A 25,248-nucleotide genomic window follows, 5' to 3' on the forward strand; every position below is an offset into this window, starting at 1 on the left:
AGTTGCAATGGCACAATGTGTCTACGAGCGCCTCGGATTCATCATCCTGACAGCACTCCTCGAGATGACTGCACGCAACGCTGCCAGCAAGAGCTGCCAAACATACCATTCCTGCTGATGTGACATTTTGATCTGACTGAATTCGTTTCTGAGGTCCAGCTTTTTGGCTCGTTGAGGAAACCTTTTGAAATGCCTATTAAATGGATCCACATGCGTCAAATCTGTGTAGTAATCCTTCCTTTTCTTTAGGGATTGAAGGCTTCCGCACCCAGCGCACCACAGCCGGTGTACCAGCAAAACGGTAAGACTTTGAGCTACCTGGAACTTCTGCTCACAAAATCCACTCGCACTTTTCAGATGTGGTTAAACTCGGCTGCCTCCCTGCACATCTGCATTTTTAGGAGGCATATTATAATATGAGGAGGTTTCCTCTGATTTTGTTTCTCAAGGGGTCAGTCGGTACATTTAGGTCTTTTACTGAATTAATATTCCAGTAGACGTGCGTTTATGCGCTTTCCTTCCTCTCTGTCCTTGGCAGTCCTCCACACTGGCAAGCGCTGGTTTATCATCTGCCCTGTGGCTGAGACGCCGATATTGGACGAAGAGAAGACGACATCTCGCACCTCTACAGCCCAGGGTATGCTGCACACGCACAAACACGGTATCATTAATGCTTCACGTCTTTAGGTTCTCTACTTTGTGACATGAGCCCAACGAGCAGCAGCTTTCTTTGCCAGTAGTAGATTTTCTATAGAATAAGCTGAGTCGTTTTGCTGCTGTTTGTAGTGGAGATGGTGCGTGTGCTTCTGTGTGCTTCGTCTGTTGGGGTCAGTTATATAAGGGTGCTTCTGCAGTGGTTCTAGGCGGAAACGAAGGGCGGGATTCATACTCCAGCTGACGGAGCCTGATGGGGGAAGACGGGCAGTGATGTAACACTCGGGCACCCACAGGACCCAGCCTCCCGTCCTCTTCACGGCCTTGGCTGTTTAGCTCCCAATCTGTTCTACTCCTAATTAACTCTGATCTTTTTATGTCCCCAGAATCTGAAAAGTCTGCCTCATCGTCAGTCGGGCCCAACGGCAACACTGCTGCAGCGGCAACCCCAGTCGCATCTTTATCCTCCCAAAGCCCGTCTGCCTCCTCCTCCTCCTCTCTGCCCACTGCAGCTCAGACCTCAGTGCAGCCTCAAGACCAAAACATCGACCAAACCCGTCTCCAGCAGCCTCAGCCCTGTGTAACTAACCACGTCCTTGCTGCTGCCGGTGCCAGCCATCACAACTTCCTTCCTGTGGAAGAGCCTTGCATCTCCGCTGTCTCCATTGTGACGGACATTCCATGCTGCGCTATTGTGCCGCCTGTCACTCTGGATGTGAAAGGAGCAGCTAGTGGTTTGGCCTCTGCCCTAACTAATCAGCCCAATCAGAAGGCCAGTCCCTCTGGAGAACTACCCCCTCAGCTGGCCTCCCATCAGTCTGTGGTCCTGCAGCAACCCTATGCCACGCCCATGCAGCCCGGGACCGTCACCTCCCAGCCCCAGAGTCCAGCGCATCAGACCCCCCAGAACTCCCAGTCGTCGAGCCACCTGCAGCCGACGAGTGGGGGGCCAGGCGAGTCTGACAGTGACGGGCCGCGCAGGGTGGAGTTTGCAGACCGCACCATCAAGACTTTGGACGAGAAGCTGAGAAACCTGCTGTACCAGGAGCACGCGCCCTCCCAGCCCTCCAGCACCGCATCCGACCCCCAGGCCTCCAGCACAGAGGGAGTCGGCTCACCTCCACTCTCAGACGGCCAGAGCTCCGAGGGAGCACATGCAAAGAAGAAAGGGGAGCTGCTGGTAAAATACGTGTGTGTGTGTGTGAGAGAGAGGGAAAGCTGAGCATTCAAACGCTGGTTGGGAGCTATGGCAACATCATTGAATCATTTCCCTGCACTGTATCATTGATTTGACTGTTGGCTGTTAAGAGCAAGACGAATACTGTGTTTAGAAAGAGGGGAGGGTAACACAATTACTGGCGTCAGCACCATAACTCATCGTGATCTCTTTCTCTGGCAGCTTAATTTTGTGTGTGTGTGTGTGTGTGTGTGTGTGTGTGTTTCTCTCTGCGTGCATGCATGCTGCCAAAAACAAATCAGGGACTCAATGAGTCATTCAGCAAAAGCTGAGGTCAGGAGAGACTGGCTAGCCTTACCGCACTGATCGCATTTAACGATTTACCACTTTCTGCTATTCAAATGATTGCGACCTCCCACACACACACACACACCTCTTTTTCTCTGTTAGCCTCAGATTCCTGAGCGCACAGATAGTGTGGGTGCACTGAGTGACTCTGCAGTGGCAGGTAGGTAGCATTATTTATGTAATGTTGTCCATATCATGTTATTACTGCTCGCTGGTTTGAGAACCCGTTCCATCGTTCTTCCTGGTCCTTTAGCCGCCAACAGGGTTGTGAACAGAGGAGACGTGACCACCAGCTCCGGTTCTTACGGCTCCAAAAGCCGTTTTCAAGTAAGAATCCACTTTCAAAAACACAAATGTCCTTTGACCAAATGTAATTGTATTACAGATCATGATTTATGCCTTTGTTTGTCCCGGGTCCAGTTTGCTGCTGAAACATTGCATTGGTCGATGATGTTTATGGAGCCTAATTTTGTTATAAACGCAGGCTTCTGTTCCTTCCAGATCATCCCCACTCCACCGGATGTCGTTTGCCGTTTAGAGAAAAGCAAGAAGAGTTGCAGTTCCCCGGCACCCTCTAGTGGTTCTGCAGGCTCATACAGCCAGTCCCAGGGCCCGGGCAGGAAAGACCAGGACTGTGGGTCCGTGGACAAATCCTCTGTGACGGCTGCAGCCGATCATGCAGGAACATCCAAACCCCACAGCAGTAACCGCTACTCTGCCCCGCCGAACTTCTACCAGGCCACCCCGACGTCCAGCACCGACGTCACGTCACGCCACATCCCCCGGGCCCAGACGATGGACACTCCGACCCCTCACGGCTACCACCGCTCCTCCCACCTCTACTCCGACTCGGCCGATGAGGTGAGCAGCAGCGTCGCCCTTCCCGTGGCCCACCCGGCTCCCCCGGCTCACGCCCAGTCCGAGCACAGCGGAAGCGACCTGATGAAGAGGGCGGTGGCCTTCCTGCGGCGCACTGGTCGGAGCAAAAGCGAGCAGAGCTCCGATTCGCCGAGCCGACAGCCCGTGGCGATGAACGGTCACGCTGCCTCGCCGTCTGCGGGACACGCCGCCTCATCTTACTTCAGCAGTGACAACGACTCTGAGTTTGAGGATGCAGACATGAGGAAAGAACTGCAGAAGCTGAGAGAAAAGTAAAGTAACACACATGCATTCACACTACAGGTGAATAGGGTATATGAATGAATTCACTAAAAGCCTGCTAGTAGCAGAGAACTCCTAAAGTAATGGCATGAAAAGAAGTGTGACCACTTTCTCCCGACTGGCCGTGCTAAAAAGGAACAAGGCATTCATTTATCAGTAAGTGTGGCGCATGTGCAGTGAGGATTATCTGACTGGTAACGTGACGCATCCAAATACAGTCTGTGAAACGTTGATTTGATCTTTTTATTTTTGGCAGCCAGATGCAAATGTTCGACAATACTGTGATCTTAATAACGGTAAACTGAAGGAAATGATTTTGACATTTTCTTTGAACGAAACAACACTTTATTTTCCTGTGCACGGAGCTCATCAAAAGCTTCAGTGCTGTGTGTATTATTATTATTGTTACTCACAGTATTGTCAGTGACTCTAATGATCATGTAAAAACCCACAAATATCACGACTGCAGGCTGTACTGACGGAGGCTTCAGTGGACCGCATGGAGAGTAAATTACTGAGGGAGAGCTTCGGAAACATAAGCCGGAATTGACTTGCAGGCAGTTAAAGTCTGTTTTCTCCCTGTACCTTCTCACCAGACACATGAAGGAGATCTCTGAGCTGCAGTCGTTCCAGAGGAGCGAGATTGAGCATCTGTACACGGAGCTGGGCAAATCGCTGCCCTCCAATGTAGGCCTACTCCACGCTGCACCCCCAAGTGGCCGCAGGCGCAGGGCCAGCAAACACAAGCTGAAGGCTGGGAAGCTGCTCAACCCGATGGTGCAGCAGCTCAAAAACAATCTTAACGCCTCCGCAGAGAGGAAAGGTGTGTGGGCTGTTTTGATGGCGGGGGTTGATAAGTGGCGTACGTGACGAGTCGTGTGCACGGGAGAGCATTTTCAGTCTGAAAGCACACAATTAGAAAACACAGGAATGGCGTCATGTTCAGAAAAACTGTAGGAAAGTGTTATTCACAGAGTGATTCACTCTGACTCACACTTCTTTGTTTTGTTTCTGCTCCAAGGTGAGAGCGTCGACAGCTCATCCAGCTCCCCGGCTAAAAGTTCAGTTCTGTCAGACGGCTCTGCTCACTCCAGTGGCAGCTCCAGCTCCAGCAACCAGCCCAGTGCCCCCCCAGAGCAGGTCCACACACAGCAGCCCTGTTCCCTGAAGGGCTCGTTCTCCTCCGACAGCATCTACGCCGGGCTACACGGGGATGGAACGGCCAACCAAGCCGCCCCCGGCCAAGGTACACATTATGGGTTCATGTGCATGCTGGTGTGTGTGTGTGTGTGTGTGTGTGTGTGTGTGTGTGGATGGGACATGCCATCCACTAAACAGCCACTAGGGCTGAGGCAAATGCTTAGCAGTGTTAATGTTGTCCATACTGGCCATGGACAACATCTTTCAAGTCGATCAAGAGTCTCATCTCGAAGGATTACAGACACAAACACACCTCGCACTGTGTGTAGGGCCACTTAAAATACTATACATTTGTATTTATGACCAATAATTGTCAATCGCCAATAAAAATAAAGCAGAGGTTGGCAATATATCCAATAAATGAAGTGGTACAAATTCCCTTGAATTTCCTTATAATTTCCATTATGAGTAAATTAAAGTCATACTTTGTATATGTAGCATTGGGAGAAATAAAAAAGCCAAAGAACAGTAAGTTCATATTCAGTTAATGCCAAGAACCTGATGTAAATATAATATGAACACGCATGCTAAATGCAGGAAAACATGGAAAATGATTCAGTATATCTACTATAAGCCACAGTATAAAAGATAAGATATTGATAATAAATAATACTTAATAAATACGGCTCATTGTTTTTCAGCAGCCATTATAAAAGCTTATTATTAATCAAGCCACGTTTAGACGACTGCAGGTTTGACAGAAAAACCCGAGAGCTGTCTCTATTCTAACGTCAATAATTCATGCTGACAACTGACAACAGATAATAAAACATGGTGGTTTATTGAGCTTGCCAACAACATTTTTTAAATGTCACTGTAACTCCTAAATTCTTTCTCAAGCTGTTACCAGTTTGCCATGTTTTTATTTCAGCTTGAGATGTTTTGATCTCGTTCATGTTAAGATGGTCAAGAATACAAAAAATGTAGTTTTGTTAGATCTAAGCGTCAGTCAAAGTGTCTTTCTTTTGTTTCCTGTGTAACGGGAAACTTATTATTATTTGATCTTTTTGATGTAAAGTACACATTTTTTTTTTTTATTACTTTTTTCAGCAATATAATTTCCACTACATTATATTCTTACATTGAAGTGTATTTTCATATTTCTGCTGATACAAAAGCATGTTTGGGGACAGGTGCAAAAATCAAATCAAGCAATGATACATTAATAAAAAAACAAAAAATCTTCGGGTCAAAACTCAAGCATACAACCACAATATTCCTCCCCTGACAATGCTCTCTGTTGTCGGATGTAATTATTGTCTCAGATTGTCAGCAGATGATGTAGTGGGATCCTGCATATCGTGCACTCCTTCTTAGTCTTTTGATGGTGGGGGTTTCTCATCCCAGTCTCTGTACACTTTTACAAAGTGTCTCTCTTGTTTCTTCTCTTCTTCCCTCTTATATTCATTTTTACAGGCTGGACGGTTTACCACCAAACGTCAGAGAGAGTCACCTATAAATCTAGTAGCAAACCACGCACTAGATTCCTCAGTGGACCTGTGTCTCTGTCCATCTGTTTGTATTTGTTCTTTTCTATTTCCCCTCGCTCATTTCCATCTTCTCTTTGTTTAACCTGCCTCTCTCTCTCTCTTCTATCAACCATTTAAAGAAAGAAAATGTATCTGTGATCGAGTGGATCTTCTATTTCACCCTCCTCACCTGGCACTCATTTTCTATTCCTACCACTCGACCCCCCCCCCCCCCCCCCCTCCCTCAACAACCTCGAAGCTTTATCTTCCGTACGATATTTTCCTTCTGACCGCCAGAGGATCTCCATCACATGCACACGTGATGTTACTCTTCAAAACTCATGTCTACAAAGCCAACTGAGTCTAGAGAATTCAGGAAAACGCCACCAGAATCAATGGCCTGTGCAGCCAGGAAATGTTTCCTTTTCACCTGCGGACACTCGTCTGTGCCACTTAAAGAGCTTATGCTCAAGTTATGACTTCCTTCAATAACGTCTGTGTCCTCTTGGTGGTTGATGTTCTGCTGCATCAGCTTTTATTTAAAACCCTGTGACTACAGGTTTGGATGAGATGACTGGACTCCTGATTGGAGGGGAGCGTGGCTCTTTCCAAAGACCCTCCTCGAATTCAGACTTTCAGTTTGACAGCATTTTGTTAAATACCATCAGTGTGATGAACTCACCCTGCTCCTCTGATGCAATTCATCTGTATTATGTCATTTTGATTACAGCTGTTGTGTAGGATTAGACTATGCATGTTGTGCTTCATCAAAAGCAGAAGCTTTCTAAGTTGATTGTTGAAAACATTGCTCATGAAAACAATTTGAGGGTAATTCCTATACCTCTTGGTGTCAAGTGAAACTCCCAGGAGTGTTTCCACCTCCTGGTCTGCATTGGCGGGCAGTGCTTTAGATAGTTGTAGCAGCTGACATGCGCTTTGTCGTACATTTGTGCGCTCTTATGGTAAATATAGCCGTGTGTAGTATTGCCACTGTCTCCGGTGGTCGGACAGAATGAGGTAAAAAGTAACAGGATCTATGAACTCATTCAGTTTCTAGGCATGAAGCTTGAAAAGGAAACAATTCCAGGATGTGTGCGGCCTCCAATACCCAGGCTGCAGGAAACTTACATGTTATAGGTTTTTTTTTATCAGTAGTCTGGTATTTATCCACAATTCACAGATCCATTCATAAACCATTCATTCATGGGTATAATGCCCCCCCCCCCCCCCCCCCTCATACAAATGCTTTATGCAGTGCTTCTGGCTTAAAAAAACAAATGCACTGGGGCTAGTTCTCTCCAAACATGGGCCTGAGGTCAGATCTGAAACCAGACAGGACGCCTGTTTGTACAAATATGTGTGTGTGTGTGTGTGTGTGTGTGTGTGTGTGTTAGAGAGAGAGAATGCCAAAACCTTTTTTTTCCCCTTTTTGTTTCCATCCACTGTTCATTTAAATTGTATAACATCTCCCTAAGTCAGCCGTCAGTCAGCAGTCCTCTGTACATTAACACAGAGGGGAAACAAGCCCCGCCCCTCCTCCCTGATAGGCAGCTCTCTCTGTCCCTCATGTTTGGACGGGGAAGACGTGCATGGTGCAGGCGCCAGGCAGGGCACTGATGGAGACTTGCTCCGCCAATACGAAGGGCTGTATCGTCAATATTACTTCTTTTCTTTTTGTTCCTCCTCCTTCCACCTCTCCCGAGTTACCTGCATGTTTCTGACTTTTGTGCTGCCTCTGAGGAGTTCCAGCTAGTATGTGTGTGCTCTTTCAGTTTGGAGTTTTATTCATCTTTGGTTTCACAGGCATTGTCACATCGACAAAGGGATCTCTTTTTAATCCAGGCTTCCTTTCGTAGACGACACTTTTATCCCGTTATGGCCGCTCGCTGCCGACTCACCGAACAATAAATCCTAACCTGAATCGAGATGATTTTACTCTTTGAATCGTAAAGGCCATTGAGATGATAGTGACTGCATTTTGCCGGAGTTCTCTCCGACAACAATTTCAGCTGTTTTCAGTAAGTTCATTTAAAAGGCAGCATAAAATATGACGGTCTTCATCCTGACGTCGTTGCTATAAAAGCAGGAACCATTTAACGCGCAGCATCACAAACCACGGCTCGGTGTGCTCTCCGTCAGGTTCACTTCCTGATAGTCACCTTTTGATTTGAAAGAGAACACCTAGGCTCCTTCTTCCAGTCCTCCTCACTTTTAAACCCCTTTGTCCTCCTTTTCCCTCCTTCTCTCTCCCCAATTGTTTTAATAGCTGAATGTGCTTTTGAAGCAGCTTCTCCACATCCGTGTGGTGTGCAGTGTGTCCTGGCCTAACTGTTCCTGTCTTGTGCTGTTCTACCTTCTTATAGGGTCCACTCTGAAACGACTATGTCTAGGCAAAGAGCGCAGTAGTAGTAACTATCTCATTTACTTTCTTACTCTCTGTCTTTCTTCCTCTGTCCCCACTATTTTAGTCCTCCTTATTTTTGTATGTGCACTTTATTTCTTTTCTTCTTTTTTAGTTTTGCGGCACTTTGTTGCGGTTGTTGTCGAAGTTGTGGTTGCTCTGCAGATTGTTGCATTGGTTTACGTTTGTTGTTGTTTTGCACGGCGGTGTCGATGTCTTGATTGCTGAATTTTGTCATTGGCTTGCATATCAAACATTTCACTTGTCTGTGGAAGTCACTCGTGTTGCAATCCTTTGGCTGCTATGTTGGCAAAACAGGACACAGTAAATAAAATCTGGAGACATTTACTCAGCAAAACCATTGTTAAAGTTGGCTCTCATGAAGGTGATAGAATGGGTTCATTGTGACTAAAGTGCCTCACATTACGCCAAACGGCAGCCAATTGATTTGACTGACAACTTCTTCTTTTTTTTATTCTTTTGACGTGGCCAGTTTTTTTTTTTAATACCTTTTTGTGTCTTTTCAGGGTCCGCTTTCAACACCGCCACGTCGGCCTCCGGTCACACACAGCCGCCACTCACATCAGCCACGCCCTCACCATCTCCCCAGCCAATCGCACGGCTTGCTCAGGTCCAGACCAACAACAGCAACAACAAGAGAGGCACGTTCACCGACGATCTTCTCAAACTGGTGGACGACTGGACGAAGGAGACCGTGTCGGCGGCCAATCAGCCGCGCCCCTCCCTCAACCAGATCAAACAGCAGAGACGGCAGCAGGACCTGGAGGCCAGAGCGACACCCATGGGAGCAGCTCCGCACGAGGTAGTCACAATGGAGATGAAGGATCAGTTGTGCTTCGATCATAGTGGAGTAACGGTACAAGAAATTCAGTTCGATATCTGCCTCGGTTTGTGGGTCATGGTTCGGTACAATAGGGAAAACGCAGAAAATAACTTTTTTCATTCAACAGTGGTTCATTGGCTGTCGCATACCGAACCGAACATCCTGTATCGAGTGGTTCAATACAATACAGGTGTTGTTACACCCCTAATCTGTGACGTTTGAGGTGGTCTATGCTGTACTTAGACTCCCTTCTGTTTCAGATGAAGTGCCACGTTGGTCCCCGCAAGCTCCAGCTGCCTCTTTCCTGCCCGCTGACTGCCGCTTTGGGCCCCGGTGTGCCCACAAGCCAAGCTCCCAACTCCTCAGCAATGCTCCCTGCTGGGTACCTTTTGCCAGCGGGCTCCTACGGAGGCATGGCTCCTGGTCCTCTTTACCCACAGCAGTGGCCTGGCACGCCCAGTCCTGCAGGGTCCGTGAGTCCCGTAGGCCTGCTCGGTGCTGCAAGAATGATGCCCTATGCCACAGTGGCAAACCCAGGGATCCAAGCCCACCCTCTGGTCACGCACGACCCCGAGAGCGGCCCCTGTCCCAAAACCACGAGGACTACCTGACCTGCTCACTAACGGTTGTTAGTGTGTTCGGGTGCCATCGGCCCAACTTCACTCCGTTGTGGTTCACCAGAGCCACAAATGTACATAGTGTGACCTTGTAAATTACATGACGCAAGTGTTGATATTCTTTATACAACACCTATATCTGCAGTTAATGTGTGTGTGTGTGTGTGTGTGTGTGTGTGTATACAGTATGTGTTAAGTATGTGTGAATACCTAATGCTTTTTGGCTTTGGTTTTGACCACACTCAGCCATACAAGACAAATTGTCTACAGTCTCGAAAAACCATTTTTCATTTTATTCTGTATTACTGCAGTTTTCATTGATTTTTGCCTTTCTCACTTTAAACACTACATTGGAATCCAAATACCAGTGGTGTGAGATACAGTTACAAGACAGTATTTAAGATGAAGATATTTTATGGAATGTAGTGCCTTGAACATTGATTTACATTTGTTTTCTCTTCTGTGAAACAAAGCATGTGTGCATCCAAGTTATTTTATTTGATGGTAGCTTAAGTGCAGTCTCTTTTTTTATGCATTACAGACACTTTTGTTTTTTGGTTTACATATGAATGCCCTTGTAGAACTGCACTATTAACACTATGCTCTTATTTAAAAAGAATAAAATCATGTTTTTAACCCTTGTTTACTTTCCAGCCCTGTGACAGATGGAATGCCATAGTGGTGAGATGTACCGTTGCCTTGCAGAAACAAATGGTTAATGTGCGACTGATGAGAGAAAGGAAAAAAACAAAGTTACGCCAGCAGCCAAACCCACTCTTTCAGGTCAAATGGTTCAGTCGGACACGGCCTCTTTTTGATAGGACAACTGATGCGTTGGACGGCACAAGAGTTGGCAGCGTTGCAGCCTCGTGCTCAGAGGAAAGGCGGTGTCCAGAGCCATGTATACTGTACGCGGCTCCTTCTACAGTCAATGCCTCTGGTATCGTTCTGATCAGAATGTAGCAATTAATATGTGAAGGCTTGAGGCTCAAAAGTGCAATTTAACCCCCTCCACGAAAGCTTTGATCGTGGCCTTGCCACAAGCCTTATCTCTTGACGTGTGCAACAGGAGCAAGCTGATGAAAAGTTGAACACAGTTACAAATCACCAAACCAACTGACGAACGTCACCCAGCAAAGTATGAACATTGCAAACCTCCAAGCGAGCAAGTCACTACTGCTAAATGTTCTTTCAACTCGGCTATCCTATTACTCAGCACTGTATGTGAACCGTGTTGTGCAATCACCAGTTAAGTCTGATGTTTTTCAATGACTTGATGTTTGAAGCTTTTTTTTTTTTTTTTTTGACGCTGCTATCGTCTGAGGTGATTCCACTGTACAGTTAAGCATTATATTCACATAAAATGGTACTTTAATACAAATTTAAATTAACAAGTGAGGCGCTCACAAAGCAGTGTTATTGCGTTGTTGAAGTTTTGATGTGTTTATTCCCCAGGTTGCTTCGGGTGACAGCCTTTGTTTTTTTCATTTTATTTTCAGTAATGCAAAATTCAAATGTTACTTGATGCGGGTGATTTGCACAATATAGTCCCCCTTAATTCTAATCTATGTTTAAGAGTTTCCTACACTGTATATAGTGGGTTTCACCACCTGTACTTTTATTTTGTCACTGACGAGCATGGCCAACAGTTCATGTTCCACAAAGCAAAGATAAACAATACAGCTACGATAAGATGTGTCACAACTCCACAACACATGTAAAAGGTTTCAGCATCCCAAATCTGCCAAGCTGTGAATTGTACAGTTTTCTTGTAGTTTATATTTGTACATTTTGTTTTCTGACTGATGGTGGTGGGGGGGTTGTTTTGATGTATTATTGTTCCATCAATTCGGTTTGAATTGGACTTTTATAGGATATGATGCGGAGTCTTCTGCTTTGGTGAAATACTTCCAGTAGTAAGAGATTTCTGTTCTCTTTGTCACTTATATCTGGTTTTGTTCCACCTCCTTCGCCGCCAACTCATGGTGAGCCGAGAAAAGGAATAAGTGTTGTTAGCAAAGTCATTTGGATGCAGTGATCAGACGGAGGAGCTGATATGCACAGAAGAGGAAGATGATGAGGAGGAGAAGCAGTCCTGACACTTCCTACTCTGCTCATTCTCACTTCTCTCTCGACAACATTGCCCCCTGGTGAAAATGCTGGTTGTCAAAAGGCTTGTATTCAAACTGTGGGATCGCTTCTGCCTGCTGTATGTCCCACTGCATTACCCCACCCTGCCCTGCTGCACTCTAAACACAGACTGTATGTTCAGAGAGAAATAAATATTATTTTGTGCTTGATGGTGTGTTTCAATGTGGTTTTTATTGTTTTCTTTCATTATTTAAGAGGCTATAATATTAAAATATATTATAGTTGTTTAGCATGGAGTTGAGTCATACATTCTAAACCAGAAGTAGTTTTTTTTTTGTCTCATCCATAGAAGATGTTAAAGTGTTTTTAAAGATTTATTTGAAGGTGCGACGCGCGCTCGGGCCACCTTTCACTCAGTCCTGCCGATATCTTTTAAACAAAGCCGCAGATTCGCCACATTCAATTTGCAAATTACCCGTGGGAACGAATTGGCCCGGTAGAAATAAAAATGCAGTATACTCCACGAACAGAATATTATTTACATTACTATAAATTCTTCGTTAAAATGTGTATACGGGCTCTACTTCGATACAAAAGCCAAGAAATAGACCCTGCTTTTTGTGTGGCGAATGTGCCGACCCGCGGCGTAACGTTACAGCAACGGTTTGCCTCTTTTGTTCAACCGAGTTCTCTGAATTATTCCCCAACACAATGAAATGATCGGAATATATTATGTTTTAAATAAACACATTTTCACTGTAACCCGCGCGATCCCGTGAATCTCCTCTGGGATTATCTCATGAATTTAAAAGATCGATCTGCAACCCTTTCTCCGATCTGGTGTGATGAGGTTTCCGAAGCACGCAGTCTCGAGGAACGTGGAGTAGTAAGTGTTTATAACGTCCGGATCTGTAGCGTTTAAACGGTCGAAGGCTGGGTGTGTGGTGGTGGGGGAATAGGTTCACATTTTGACGATTAAAAGGTAATTTCTACGTATAATTGTGGTGATTTTAGTGGTTCCACCTTAACCCCACTGTGCCCTGAAAACACGAAGTAGCAGCCCTGATGCATAATAAGCACGACTGGCTATATATCCTCGTATTGCACAACATGTAGGAGCCGTTTTCGACACAAAGAATGTTAATGAATCTGTTGATTATTTCGTTGAAACACAGGACCTGCTCCACACATGCCGTAGTAACAGCAGTACCTGCGGTAACCTCATGAAATCAGATGCTATACTGTCAGTATCAGGGATGGGATGCACAGGGTGAGGTCATTGTGGAGGGAAACACTGTAGAAGCTTGAATGGTCACCTACGTTACATTCAGGCTGACGTTACAGTGTGTCTAACTTTTAAAAAAAATCTTGTGTTTTAACTTAATTATATAAATACTATGCATCCTTTAAGAAAAGCTCGCACCTTGTGTAGCGTTAGCTTACACAGCTGTGAATACAGCTACACTATATAGCACGCGAATTAAAACTAACCGTTTTGCCGTTACCGTCGGTTGAGATTAACGGAAGCAAGCGGTGGCTACTTTTGTGTCGTGAACTCGTGAGTTGGTGGCTGCTTTCTGTAGTAGCTGTGAACTGTGAACTGGTGTTGTTGTTTGCTAGCTTCATGTTAGCTTGCTTGGCTAACAGCGTCAGGGTTGCAATGTTTTATTGTTTGAGTAGAAGAAGAAATCATAACGCTAAGGCTAAAGTTAGCCTGTTTAGAAAGTCCTATTGTTAGTTTTAAGGACAATCAAACTACCGTATATTTTTGTTTAATGCACTGTTGTTGTAGCCAGAGATCATAGGCTGTAAACCAGAGTGTGCTGTCAGCCTAGGCCCTCTGTTATAAATCTAGTTAGCAGGAAGCGGAAGCATAAATATTGACCTAAATTGCACCTGTTACTGGAGTAACCAAACGGAACAATTTGTTTACTACTGGGAGTTGGAGAAACGGTCACGTGACTGCACCATAACAGGTGCACAATGTGCAGAGACTTGCTCAGAGTGGTGTCTCTAAACTGCTAGAATTCAGTGACTGTGGCTACTATCTGAATAATGTAATTAAACCTGTGGAAGTGATCCTGCAGCGTGGTCCTCACTTGTGCTCTTCTTCTTCAGATGTAAACTTGAACAGCATCCGTCCCAGCGGTGGCTGTTGGCAGGATGGGCCTGGACTTTGACGTAAAGACGTTTTGTCACAATCTGCGGGCCACCAAGCCCCCTTACGAGTGCCCCGTGGAGACTTGCCGTAAGGTGTACAAGAGCTACAGTGGCATTGAGTATCACCTTTACCACTATGACCACGATAACCCAACACCTGCGCAGGCTTTGCCCCAGAAGAAAAGAAAGGGACGGCCTCCTCGCGCCTCCTTGGCTGGGTCAGGGGACACGGACGACGGTGGGGGGGGTAACGGAGGTGGAGGACCTGGGCACGGGGGGAACACACCGGGGAGCCCCAACCGGTCGGACCACTCTCACTCCCCGGGCAGAGAGACAATGACCTATGCCCAGGCCCAGCGCATGGTGGAGCTGGAGTTTCAAGGACGCCTCCACCGTATCAGCATCTTTGAAAACATTGACGTGGTGTCAGAGGAGGACAGCGATGCGGAGGACGCGCCTCCATCTGGTACGGGTGGCGGCGGTGGAGGGGTGTGTAACGGGAGTGAAGGCGGACCTGGTGGCAGCGAGCTGGGAGGTAGTGGCAAGGACCGGCCAGATATCCCATCCTCTAACGGGGGCAAATCCACGCCGAAGTCCGGGAAGCACAAAAGCAAAGAAAAGAAGAAGGATGGCTCCTCTCATCATCACAGCGCTCAGTCCGGCCCCGCGGTCAAGCTCCCCGAGGCGGTGTTCAGAGAGCTGGACCAAGAGAGACCTGACGCCCCCCCTCGACCATCGTCTTACTACAGGTCTGCAATCTGGTTTATTAATAATTATGGAGCAAGATTGTTGTTAAATACATGGCAGGCATTTTAAAAGATAAGGGCACGTATAGAGGAGGCATATTGTTTACGCCAAAATTTGGTATTTGAAGCGCATATTTACACACTCTGACATCAGTTTGTTTGCAGCTGTACAGCTTGTTGTCGTGCATGTTTCAGGAAATTAATTTGACCTCAGATTACCTCATATTATTTAGATTATTATTTCCTCTTCGCTACAGACAGTTGAAGTTGGTGCCAAACCCACACAAACGCATTTTCCTCTTCTTTCCCACTGTGGTGTTCAGGTACATTGACAAGTCTGTGGAGGAGCTGGATGAGGAGGTAGAGTACGACATCGACGAGGAAGACTACATCTGGCTCGACATCATGAACGACAAGCGGCGGCGTGACGGCGTGACACCCATCCCTCAGGAGGTCTTTGAATACCTCATGGACCGCTTGGAGAAGGAGTCTTACTTTGAGAGCCACAACAAGGTACCTGAACTCTGAAGCGGAGGGGGAAAATATTATTTTAAAACTGAGAAATCGATAGAATTCGTCCAACTCTGATCTCTACTTATCCTCCCCTCTCCCAGGCCGACCCCAGCACCCTCATCGACGAAGATGCCGTGTGCTGCATCTGCAACGACGGAGAGTGTCAGAACAGCAACGTGATCCTGTTCTGCGACATGTGTAACCTGGCAGTGCACCAGGAGTGCTACGGCGTGCCCTACATCCCAGAGGGCCAGTGGTTATGCCGCCGCTGCCTGCAGTCGCCGAGTAGAGCCGTGGACTGCGCTCTCTGTCCCAACAAGGGAGGCGCTTTCAAACAGACGGACGATGCACGCTGGGCCCACGTAGTGTGTGCCCTCTGGATCCCGGAGGTGAGTCCACACACACCACTAACGGGCCGGGCCATTTGGAGAAAATCAAATGTCACAATAGTTTATACCTCGATACCGATATTGTGACGATATTTTATCAGTGACCTTTGCTTTTACAAAATATTTACACAATGACATTTTTGATAATCATCAGTAATGTGGATACATAATGAATAAGTTTATAAAATGACATCACTGTACTGTAATGTAGTGTTTAAAACCAGGAAAAGACACGTTTGTCATATTACAATATCCAGAATCTAAAACAATATCTCGTGTCAGATCACAGTATCGTTAAAATATCGATATATTTCCCATCCCTACACTTGCAGTAAAAGTGAGTTTTGCTGCTTTCCCTCAGGTCTGCTTTGCTAACACAGTCTTCCTGGAGCCAATCGACAGTATCGAGCACATTCCTCCCGCCCGCTGGAAGCTCACCTGCTACATCTGCAAGCAGCGTGGCTCGGGCGCCTGCATCCAGTGTCACAAAGCCAACTGTTACACCGCCTTCCACGTCACCTGTGCCCAGCAGGCGGGCCTCTACATGAAAATGGAGCCCGTCCGAGAGACCGGGGCCAACGGCACCTCGTTCAGCGTCCGCAAGACGGCCTACTGCGACATCCACACGCCGCCGGGGTCGGCCCGGCCTCTGGGGGGGGTGGGCGGGGCCAGCATGGGCTCGTCGCACAGTGACGGGGAGCTGGAGGATGATGACGACCCCAGCATCTGCCAGGACGACGACTCCAAGGGCTGGAGCTCTGAGCGAGCCAAGAGGGCGAAGGCCAAGTCCAGGCTGAAGATGAAAAGAGCGAGGAAGATCTTAGCCGAGAGGAGAGCTGCTGCGCCGGTGGTGTCTGTGCCCTGCATACCTCCCCATAGGTACGTACACACTGCACGTGTGTTTTACCTGTGCTCCAAGATGCACATGCCTGGTAACCTTCTTGCACAATAGTGTAAATCGCCCGCACCTCCTGGAGGCGTCGATGATTTGAGTACGAGAGTCAAAGTGGTGTTCGTTTCTCTCCAGGCTGAGTAAAATCACCAGCAACTTGACGGTGCCCAGGAAGAGCCAGTTCATGCAGCGTCTCCACAGCTACTGGACCCTGAAGAGGCAGAGTCGTAACGGCGTACCGCTGCTCCGCCGGCTCCAGACCCACCTGCAGTCCCAACGGCACATTGACTCCCTCCCGCCAGAACCGCCAGAGCAACTCTCACCGGTGGCTTGTGCAATTGTAAACAAAAACACACAAACATTTCGCAAATTCCTTTTAGCCGTCGTCCTTGCCTCATTCAGCTGTGTGACATGTTTGAGGGTTTGTGCGCGTTGGTGTTGCAGACGGACGGCGAGGAGAAGCACTCGGCTCTAAAGGAGCAGCTGAAGGCGTGGCAGAGACTCAGACACGACCTGGAGAGAGCCAGGCTGCTGGTGGAGCTCATCCGCAAGAGGGAGAAACTCAAGAGGGAGACGGTGAGACACAAATGGCCTTTTATTTCTGTCACGAGCTGATATCAAAGCCCCAGTGAGCTGTATAGGACAGTGGTTAGAACGCAAGAACGCAGGCAATGAAACCCTTTTTTAATAATTAGGTCCAAATAACAAATACAATTTAAAAGCCATTTTAGCTGTTTTATAATTTCTGTTTTTCTTCCTCCTTACAGTCTTTCCAGTTTGTTCTTAAACTTTCTTAAACACACAGTAAACAGCATCTTCCTTCACTACTTGCAGCTGAGTAGACTCACATATGAGTGTGTGTGAATACACGAAAACACTTTTCCGTACACAATAAGTTCTTTGCTCCTCAGATTTCTCCGTGTTTGTTTATTCAGTCGGCGGGTTTAAATTGTTGAAATATGCCGTCTGTGTTCAGATTAAAGTGCAGCAGATGGCGCTGGAGATGCAGCTCACTCCCTTCCTGGTGCTGTTGAGGAGTACGTTGGAACAGTTACAGGAGAGAGACATCAACAACTTCTTCACTGAGCCTGTACCGCTGGCAGAGGTGAGCTCACACGGTCACTCACACTCAGGACGTTTGCATATTCCCTTTTAAAAATGTGTCCTTTTCAGGCCAACGTCATTTTAAAATGATCACATTGCCGTATTTATATTTGTCTCCCCCATTTATTTGAATTGGTATATAATGTATGTTGAATTATTTATTTATTTATTTATTACACCTTACTGACAACGCCGGGTACAGCCGTGACAGTTGTCAGTCTGTCCGGTCCATTCTTGTAAAAGCGATCCCTCAGAAATGCCTTGAGCAAATATTCTTCTAGTTTCTTCAGTGTGACCTGAAGAATTTGGTCACAATACAAGTTTTTGGCCATAACTCAAGAATTCATACGCTAATTATGACAGTTTCACATCAACGTCTAATGGGATAAATCAATATGAATAGTATGAAAGTATTTATTTGTAGAAAATGCTGGTCTTCTGCACACTCTCATCAGTTCACATCTCTGCCTGATCTCCTCCCTCTGCTCTGCAGGTGCCAGACTACCTGGACCACATCGACACGCCAATGGACTTCCAGACCATGTGGAACCTGCTGGAGTCCCACCGCTACCTCACGTTTGAGGCCTTTGAGTCCGACTTTGGCCTCATTGTCAACAACTGCCTCAAGTACAACGCCAAGGACACGGTCTTTTACCGCGCCGCCCTGCGGCTCAGGGAGATGGGCGGAGCCGTAATAAGGACCGCCCGGCGCCACGCCGAACGGATAGGCTTTGACTACGAGGCCGGCACACACCTCCCCCGAGAGCCGAGCCCAGAGAGCCAGCGGGACCACGACAGGGACCGAGAGAGGGAGCGGGAGAGGGAACGAGAACGGGAACGGGAGCGGGAACGAGAACGGGAGCGAGACAGAGAACGAGACCGAGACAGAGAACGAGACCGAGACAGAGAACGAGACCGAGACAGAGAACGAGACCGAGACCGAGACAGAGAACGAGACAGGGACAGAGACCAGCCGCTGTCCTCTAATGAAGAAGGTGAGTGAACTATTTTCACTTTGGTTGAGAAGTTTATGTCAACCAACCGCTTTTTGGTTGACACCTTTGTTCTCGATTTGGCAGGCTAGAAGCTGGACGGAAATGTTTACAACACTTGGTTATCACACAAGTGAGTGAAGTACTGACGGGAATTAGGGTGGGAGAGAAATCCTAGTGGATGGGACCACAAGTCATAAGTGTAGTAGAGATAAAGTCAGAAGCTCACAAGATTCGGGCCGGGCTATTGTTCATTTATTTTTTATTTCCTTTCACTGTAACAATACATTCCTCGTCTCAAACACTGTGGAGTAAGATGCTGAAACCACATATTTCATATTGGTACAGTAAAGCATATTGGCCAGTAGGTGGTGCAGGACGTTCATTCAGTTCAGTTTGTTTAAAAACCGACCTCAATAAATCAGTTTTTACTGGATAAAGTGACTTGCTGGGCCTAATCACATATTTAATTTGAACTCTCATTTAAACTATATTTACAGTCTCAGATTAAGTTTGGTGAATGTTGCAGATATGATGAATTCGGCACAGTTTGTATATCGGCCCACATTAGCATGATGTTATCAGATGATCTTTTCTCTCCCCGCCTCCCACAGACCTGATCCTGCCAGAGAACAGGCGACGGCTGCCGCTGGAGGAGCAGCTGCATTACCTGCAGGCGCGTCTCGACGAGGTCGGCTCGGGGAAGCACAGCATCGGCCAGTCGCGCAGAGCCAAAGCTCTGAGGAAGGAGGTCAGCATCATCAAGAGGAAGCTTGCGCACCAGCGGGAGGGAGGCCCCGGTATCGCGGGCCGGGAGTCCGCGGGAGGAGGGGACCGGGGTTCCTCCCTCCCCCACCACCCGTCCTCCTCGGGACACCACGATGAAGGGGGAGAAAGCAGCAGCCAGGAGATCGGTGGAAAAGGTGCGTCTGGAAAGATTTAAAGCATCACTGATGTGCAGGAAAAGGATAAAAGCTGTTTAAGGAAAGTGATGATAAACTTTTATTTTTTTAACAGACTGGTTTTATGTAATGTCGTTGCTTTATTTTATTTTACTTTATTTTATTTTACTTGATTTTATTTTATAGTTTGTTGTTAACGTATCGATTGGTTTTATGTTTTATCAGGATTTAACTTTTACCATAGTTTGTATTGTATATAATTAAAGTTGTTGTTATTATTATTATTATTATTATTATTATTATTATTATATTCTTACATTTTAACTGTAACCCTCCTCCTCTAGATATGAGTGTGTCCTCGTCTGCCCTGGCTCCAGAGGTGGGCCGTCGGACATCCGTCCTCTTCTCCAAGAAGAACCAAAAGATGGCCGGACCCCCCAAAAGGCCCGGACGCCCCCCCAAGAACCGTGATGCCGGCTACGCTGGGCCGGGGTTGGGCCAAAGCCCCATCGGGCCCCCTCAGCTGCCCCTGCTGTCACCGAGCAGGCAGAGGAAGAGGCCCCGAAGCCCCCGCAGCAGCTCCAGCTCGGACAGCGACAGTGACAGCGACCTGCTGCCGGGTACGCGAGACAAACGCATCGTCGATGTTAACGCACACGTTTTGAGTCACACACACACACACACACACACACTCACACACTCACGCTCCCTCTCTTTTCTCTCAGGTTTGCCAAGTAACGGTTTCGATGGAGGAAACCAGCCGGTAACGGAGAGCTTCCGCGTGTACAGGAGCGAGTCTCGCCTCCCTCGCTCCAGCTCAGACTCCGAGTCCACGACCAGCAGCAGCAGCAGTGCAGCTTCGGACCGGACCAGGTGATTAGTGCTCATTGTTTTAATCTTTACAGCGCAGAGCTACAGCTATGGGTCACTCCCGGCACTCCCGTCAGCCCTGTTATCGACCGCTACAGGCAGCTGTTTCAAGCAAACAAGCTCAGGTGAGCCAAGAGTTCGAGATTATCAGGTGACACATTCGCCATACCAACTTCATAAGCCGATATTATGTCAGGGCCGTGTGTCTGGTGAGGTCCTCGGCCTCCAAGAGGCCAAAAAAAATCAATTAATCCAGCTTTAAAGGAACAGATAGCCATTTTGCTAAATACATTTATTTACTTTCCATCCACTTCCTGGAGTCTCGTCATCACTTTGATGCGTAGCATCCAGGAAGTCACTGCAGCCTGTAAACCTGCAGCTTTGATTGTTTATGTTCGGGTTAAGAAACAGAGACACAGGCTGGGTTCCACCGACAAAGATTCATTTTTGAACCTGATCAAATCATGGTTTAACTTTAAATCATCAAACTTCAGAACCTCTCTTCAAATGTCAGTTTTGTTTTTACTCTAAACCTAAATTACATTTAATTCTCTTGCACCAAATGCAAATCTTTTTTCCCCTTACTGTTGAAAACAGTCCTTCTAGCTGGCTCAAAGAAGATTTTGGCGAAAGAGGAGAAATTAGAGCTTCTCTGCCGAACCATCAAGAGTAACGTTTGGCTCACTGACTGACTCTTTATCTAGCGAGCTGGCAAACAATGCACCTTTTGTTAAGGGACACAGAGCAGTCAAAATGATCCATTTATCTATTTAAATTGTGTGGGCAAGCATCTCCATATTGATATTTATTTATAACGCTGCTTAATTGTAAATCTGGATTTATTATATCAGCCTAGTTCTGCTAAACTCTGATTGGAGTTAACCTCAGATGAAATAAATCCTTGTTGGTGTAACCCAGCTTCTATGCCTTTGTCTTGAAGTGAGCCAGGCTAGCTGTTCCTGATCTCTTTATGCTAAGCTCAGGTAGCTCCATAGTTGTTGCACAGATACAAGAGATGGCAAATGAGCTTGTTTCCCAAAATGTTGATTTATTCTAATCTATTACAAGTGCTTACATGTATATGATGCTGTATTGTCAGCCAGCCAGTCATCTGACAGGCTTTTATGCATCGGTTAAACGTGCAAAAAATGTTTTTAGTAATGCGATACAACGAGAGAACGATATCATCAGCCACATCTTGTTTCGTGAAGCTGTATTTCCTGGTGATTACATCGATGGTCGATGACATCTTTGGCCAGTCAGAGTGTAAACCTTTAAGGTCTCTGGTTCCTCACAGTCTCGTCTCTCTCTCAGCACGACCCCCTCGAAGCAGGGCAGAGGAAAGGCCTCGTTCTCCCGCTCCGCCTTCCAGGAGGACAGCAGCGAGGAGACGTCGGGCACCGAAAATGATTCCTACTCAGTCGGAGGATCGCGGAGCGTGTCACATTGTAAGCACACTTACACACACACACACACACACACACACACACACACACACACACACACACACACACACACACACACACACACACACACACACACACACACACTATCTATGCATCAGTACATGCAGTTAAATATGAGTTTATATTCATGTCGACAGTGAACGTCTTCTCAGAACGATTTGAATGTGAATGTAGTTGGTTATTCAGTACAAGAAAGCCGCAATATCTCTGAGTCTGTGACCAATCTGATGTGATGTCATCTTTTATTTGAAAAATGAAACAACATTTAACAACAAAAAGGCAGATAAAGAGTTCAGCATGTGAAGTGTTGAGTTTTAAAGCTCGAATGCCGACCCCGACCAGCCCATCCGTCCCGCCCCAGGAACGGATTAATGCCATTTCTTGTCACATCTTGTCTTAAACACGTAGAAACGTGTGATCGTCTACGTGGCCGTAGTTTAGCTAGAGGGGAGGTTGCGCAATGGGAACTGGCGCTTCCTGTTGCTGTGCTCCTTGCCGCCAGTGGGTCGGGGTCAGGGCAGGTCAGGCTGCTGGGTGACCTCTGATGACTATTCTTCTCTTGAAGCTCTGGACCTGGTGTGGGCCAAGTGCAGAGGCTACCCCTCCTATCCCGCTCTGGTGAGTGGACACTGCCAATAGCCCGGACCGATTCAGGACCCTCTGCACGTTAATGGCTGAATGTCTAAACCCTCCTCCTCTTGTCTGCAGATCATTGACCCGAAGATGCCCAGGGAAGGGGTGTTCCACCGCGGCGTGCCGATACCCGTCCCACCCCTGGATGTGCTGAAACTAGGGGAGCAGATGACCCAGGAGGCCAGAGAGCACCTGTTCCTGGTCCTCTTCTTTGACAACAAGAGAACATGGTCAGCACTCCGGGTCATCTTCTCACCTTTTACCTTCACTAACTGTATCATCACGTTCGTCTCTTTGTTTGTTCTCACTGACATCCTGTCGTTCTTTGTGGTTTTTTTCAAAAATGACGAGAACAGCAAAAGACACACGCAAAAAGTACTGTTACTGGATGTGTGCGTGCTCTGAGGCAGCAGTTCAAAGGAAACAGAATTGGGGCAAAAGTTGTTTTTGAGAATAGAAGAGGAGGAGAGAGAAAAAACCATGATTCAGGTCACCGTGTGCTGCGCGATCTCATGCGTTCAAGGTTTGCTTTTAAGTTTGAAGAAAAACAAATGTGAGAAACACGACGGGAGTCGGTGTCACTCCGAACCGCCCTGATGATCCTCTGAGAAGTCATTCAGGAGCTGAACCTCTTTCAGTCGCTCCAACACTGGTTCCAAATGCATTTGCAGGATTTCTTGCATTTACTTTTGTTCAATATTTACGTCTGCAGGTCACGTTTGAGCCGCGAATGGATGTTTGCATTGTTCTCATAATTGAAGCCTTGTTAAAACATCTGGATCTAATATGAAGGGCTCTGGTGCATTCTGTTTGTTTCTCTGATGAGAGGAACTGAAAAAGAGATTTGCTCTCAAGTATTTAACGTGTGTATATGTTTTCAATAACACATGCTTCAAACGTCTCTTCGACACGGTTTACCTATTTATGATAATATGAAATGATGCGGAAATGCCGGTCAGGAATGTTTATTTACGCACAAATTCACTCTTCTTTATTATATTATATTATAGTATTTATAGATGAGGCCTGTTGAGAATTTGGCCGTGATGGTTTGTCTTTTTAGTTTTTTAAAGGGTCCCCAGATAAACACTGCTCTAAAGTTCTCTCACTTGCCTCCTGTTTTGTTTGAGCTTGTTGTGGCATGAATCAAACCTGCTGTCGCTCTGTTTGATTGGAACTGATCAGTAACACTTCTATGTCCGTGTGGATCCAGGCAGTGGCTGCCGCGCTCTAAGCTGGTGCCGCTCGGGGTGGACCAGGAGCTGGACAAGGAGAAGATGCTGGAGGGCAGGAAATCCAACATCCGCAAGTCCGTGCAGGTGGCCTACCACCGGGCCATGCAGCACCGCAGCAAGGTGCAGGGAGACCCCAGCAGCGAGACCAGTGACAGTGACTGAAAAACACACACACACACACACACACACACGCACGCAAATCATGTGTTTGGCGTTTTGAAGGTGTTGTGGAGAACACGTTCCTCCATCGAGAGCACATCCCTCCATCACAGATCACAAGAAACGGTGCCAGTAGCACAGAGTGGGAACAAAAACCAAGAGATATCCACTACATCGGCCCTCTGACACACGCGCATCATGCACACTAAGCCCTATTTAATCTGACGTGTAAAATATTGTATTTAAGAGAATTGAAATTGAATAATAATAATTATGGGGGGGAAAAAATATGCTATGTTCAGGATCGCCAATCAAAAATATTCCTCGTATGCGGTCGATGGCGGTTTACAGACGGTGTTGCTGCCTCGCCCCGTCGTTGTCACACATTTCACGTGTGAACGGGGAAATGCTCGTAGCGTGCGTTTTTAAATGCACTCGCTGCGGGCGTGGCGGCCAAACGCCGGCGCCTCAACACGTCTTCACGTCTCATCAACCGCCTCTACGAAGGAAAGAGAAACCGGGCCCGGTGCTAGTGTCCAGTCGTCCGGCAAGTGGAGCACAACGAGAGACTGTTGGCAAGCCAACGATACTGTTATTTATTCTGCTTACTCCTTCTTAACAAGGCCACCGAGCTCCCTTTTATCATGGACTACTTCTAATCACTCCTGCTGCACAAGACGTTGTGCAGTCCTCGTTGTCACTCTGTGTTCATCATGTCTCCTGTTTTTACGAGGGGTTTTTTTTTTGTTAACGGGCCGCCGGGTTCAACGAGGAACGAGGACTAAACTGAAACACGTGATCGCCTCACGGCCTGTCTTAGACTCAGGCTAACGGCTTTAGAACTTTTATATATACAGATTGCATAAAGAATAGAAGTTTAATAAAAAAAGAGTTGAGTTTTTTAAACTGTTGTGGTCACTTGTCTGCGGCCTGAGGGGGGATGTGTTCGTTCCCCCTTCAGTGGTCTTCCTGGTTGTGTGGAATATCCTTGTGTGCACACTTCATATATTCTTACCCGATCATTTACTCTTTCCAAAGAAGCTGTGACTCATGAGTGCCTCTCCAGATGTATTACGCTGTATCGCTCTGATACTGAAGTGAACTTCCTCTTTTATATTAACAGTAGAGACGGTGTGTGTTGGATGCATCTGACACCTTGTGGATGTGTGACACCCTGCTCAGCCCCCACAGGCTTTCTTCTTCATACCCCTAAGTAGGTGTTTGT

At 46.9% G+C, this 25,248-nt stretch overlaps 2 protein-coding genes across 3 annotated transcripts in view; both read left to right on the top strand.

The window, feature by feature from the left end:
• The window catches only part of LOC306781187 (serine/threonine-protein kinase WNK2), a gene marked incomplete at its 5' end in the record, with an annotated part of 37,061 nt that extends 24,889 nt beyond the window's left edge, over positions 1–12,172 (top strand). Inside the window, 12 exons of the mRNA XM_079273930.1 lie at positions 250–301; positions 539–637; positions 1,041–1,834; positions 2,282–2,339; positions 2,433–2,506; positions 2,681–3,330; positions 3,937–4,163; positions 4,362–4,586; positions 5,957–6,055; positions 8,373–8,417; positions 8,938–9,233; positions 9,515–12,172. Coding sequence (XP_079130056.1) covers positions 250–301; positions 539–637; positions 1,041–1,834; positions 2,282–2,339; positions 2,433–2,506; positions 2,681–3,330; positions 3,937–4,163; positions 4,362–4,586; positions 5,957–6,055; positions 8,373–8,417; positions 8,938–9,233; positions 9,515–9,865 — 2,970 coding nt within the window. The 3' untranslated portion in view covers positions 9,866–12,172. The remainder of the gene's footprint in view (positions 1–249; positions 302–538; positions 638–1,040; positions 1,835–2,281; positions 2,340–2,432; positions 2,507–2,680; positions 3,331–3,936; positions 4,164–4,361; positions 4,587–5,956; positions 6,056–8,372; positions 8,418–8,937; positions 9,234–9,514) is intronic.
• Positions 12,173–12,678: 506 nt separating this feature from the next.
• brpf1 (bromodomain and PHD finger containing, 1) lies at positions 12,679–24,821 on the top strand. 2 transcript variants are annotated; one of them, XM_079273820.1, is made up of 16 exons: positions 12,679–12,848; positions 14,081–14,871; positions 15,192–15,381; positions 15,483–15,770; positions 16,132–16,649; positions 16,798–17,002; positions 17,098–17,238; positions 17,639–17,767; positions 18,260–18,761; positions 19,373–19,681; positions 20,005–20,280; positions 20,386–20,533; positions 21,845–21,978; positions 22,562–22,614; positions 22,705–22,859; positions 23,843–24,821. In XM_079273820.1, exons 2-16 carry the CDS (start codon positions 14,126–14,128, stop codon positions 24,024–24,026), a joined length of 3,978 nt encoding a protein of 1,325 aa, XP_079129946.1. In that variant the 5' UTR covers positions 12,679–12,848; positions 14,081–14,125; the 3' UTR covers positions 24,027–24,821. The 2 variants fall into 2 exon arrangements, with proteins under 2 accessions (XP_079129946.1, XP_079129947.1); XM_079273821.1 differs by having other exon boundaries at positions 17,107–17,238.
• Positions 24,822–25,248: the final 427 nt, after the last annotated feature.

This window comes from Melanostigma gelatinosum, assembly GCF_949748355.1.
Source record: "Melanostigma gelatinosum genome assembly, chromosome: 8".
Lineage (NCBI taxonomy): Eukaryota > Metazoa > Chordata > Actinopteri > Perciformes > Zoarcidae > Melanostigma > Melanostigma gelatinosum.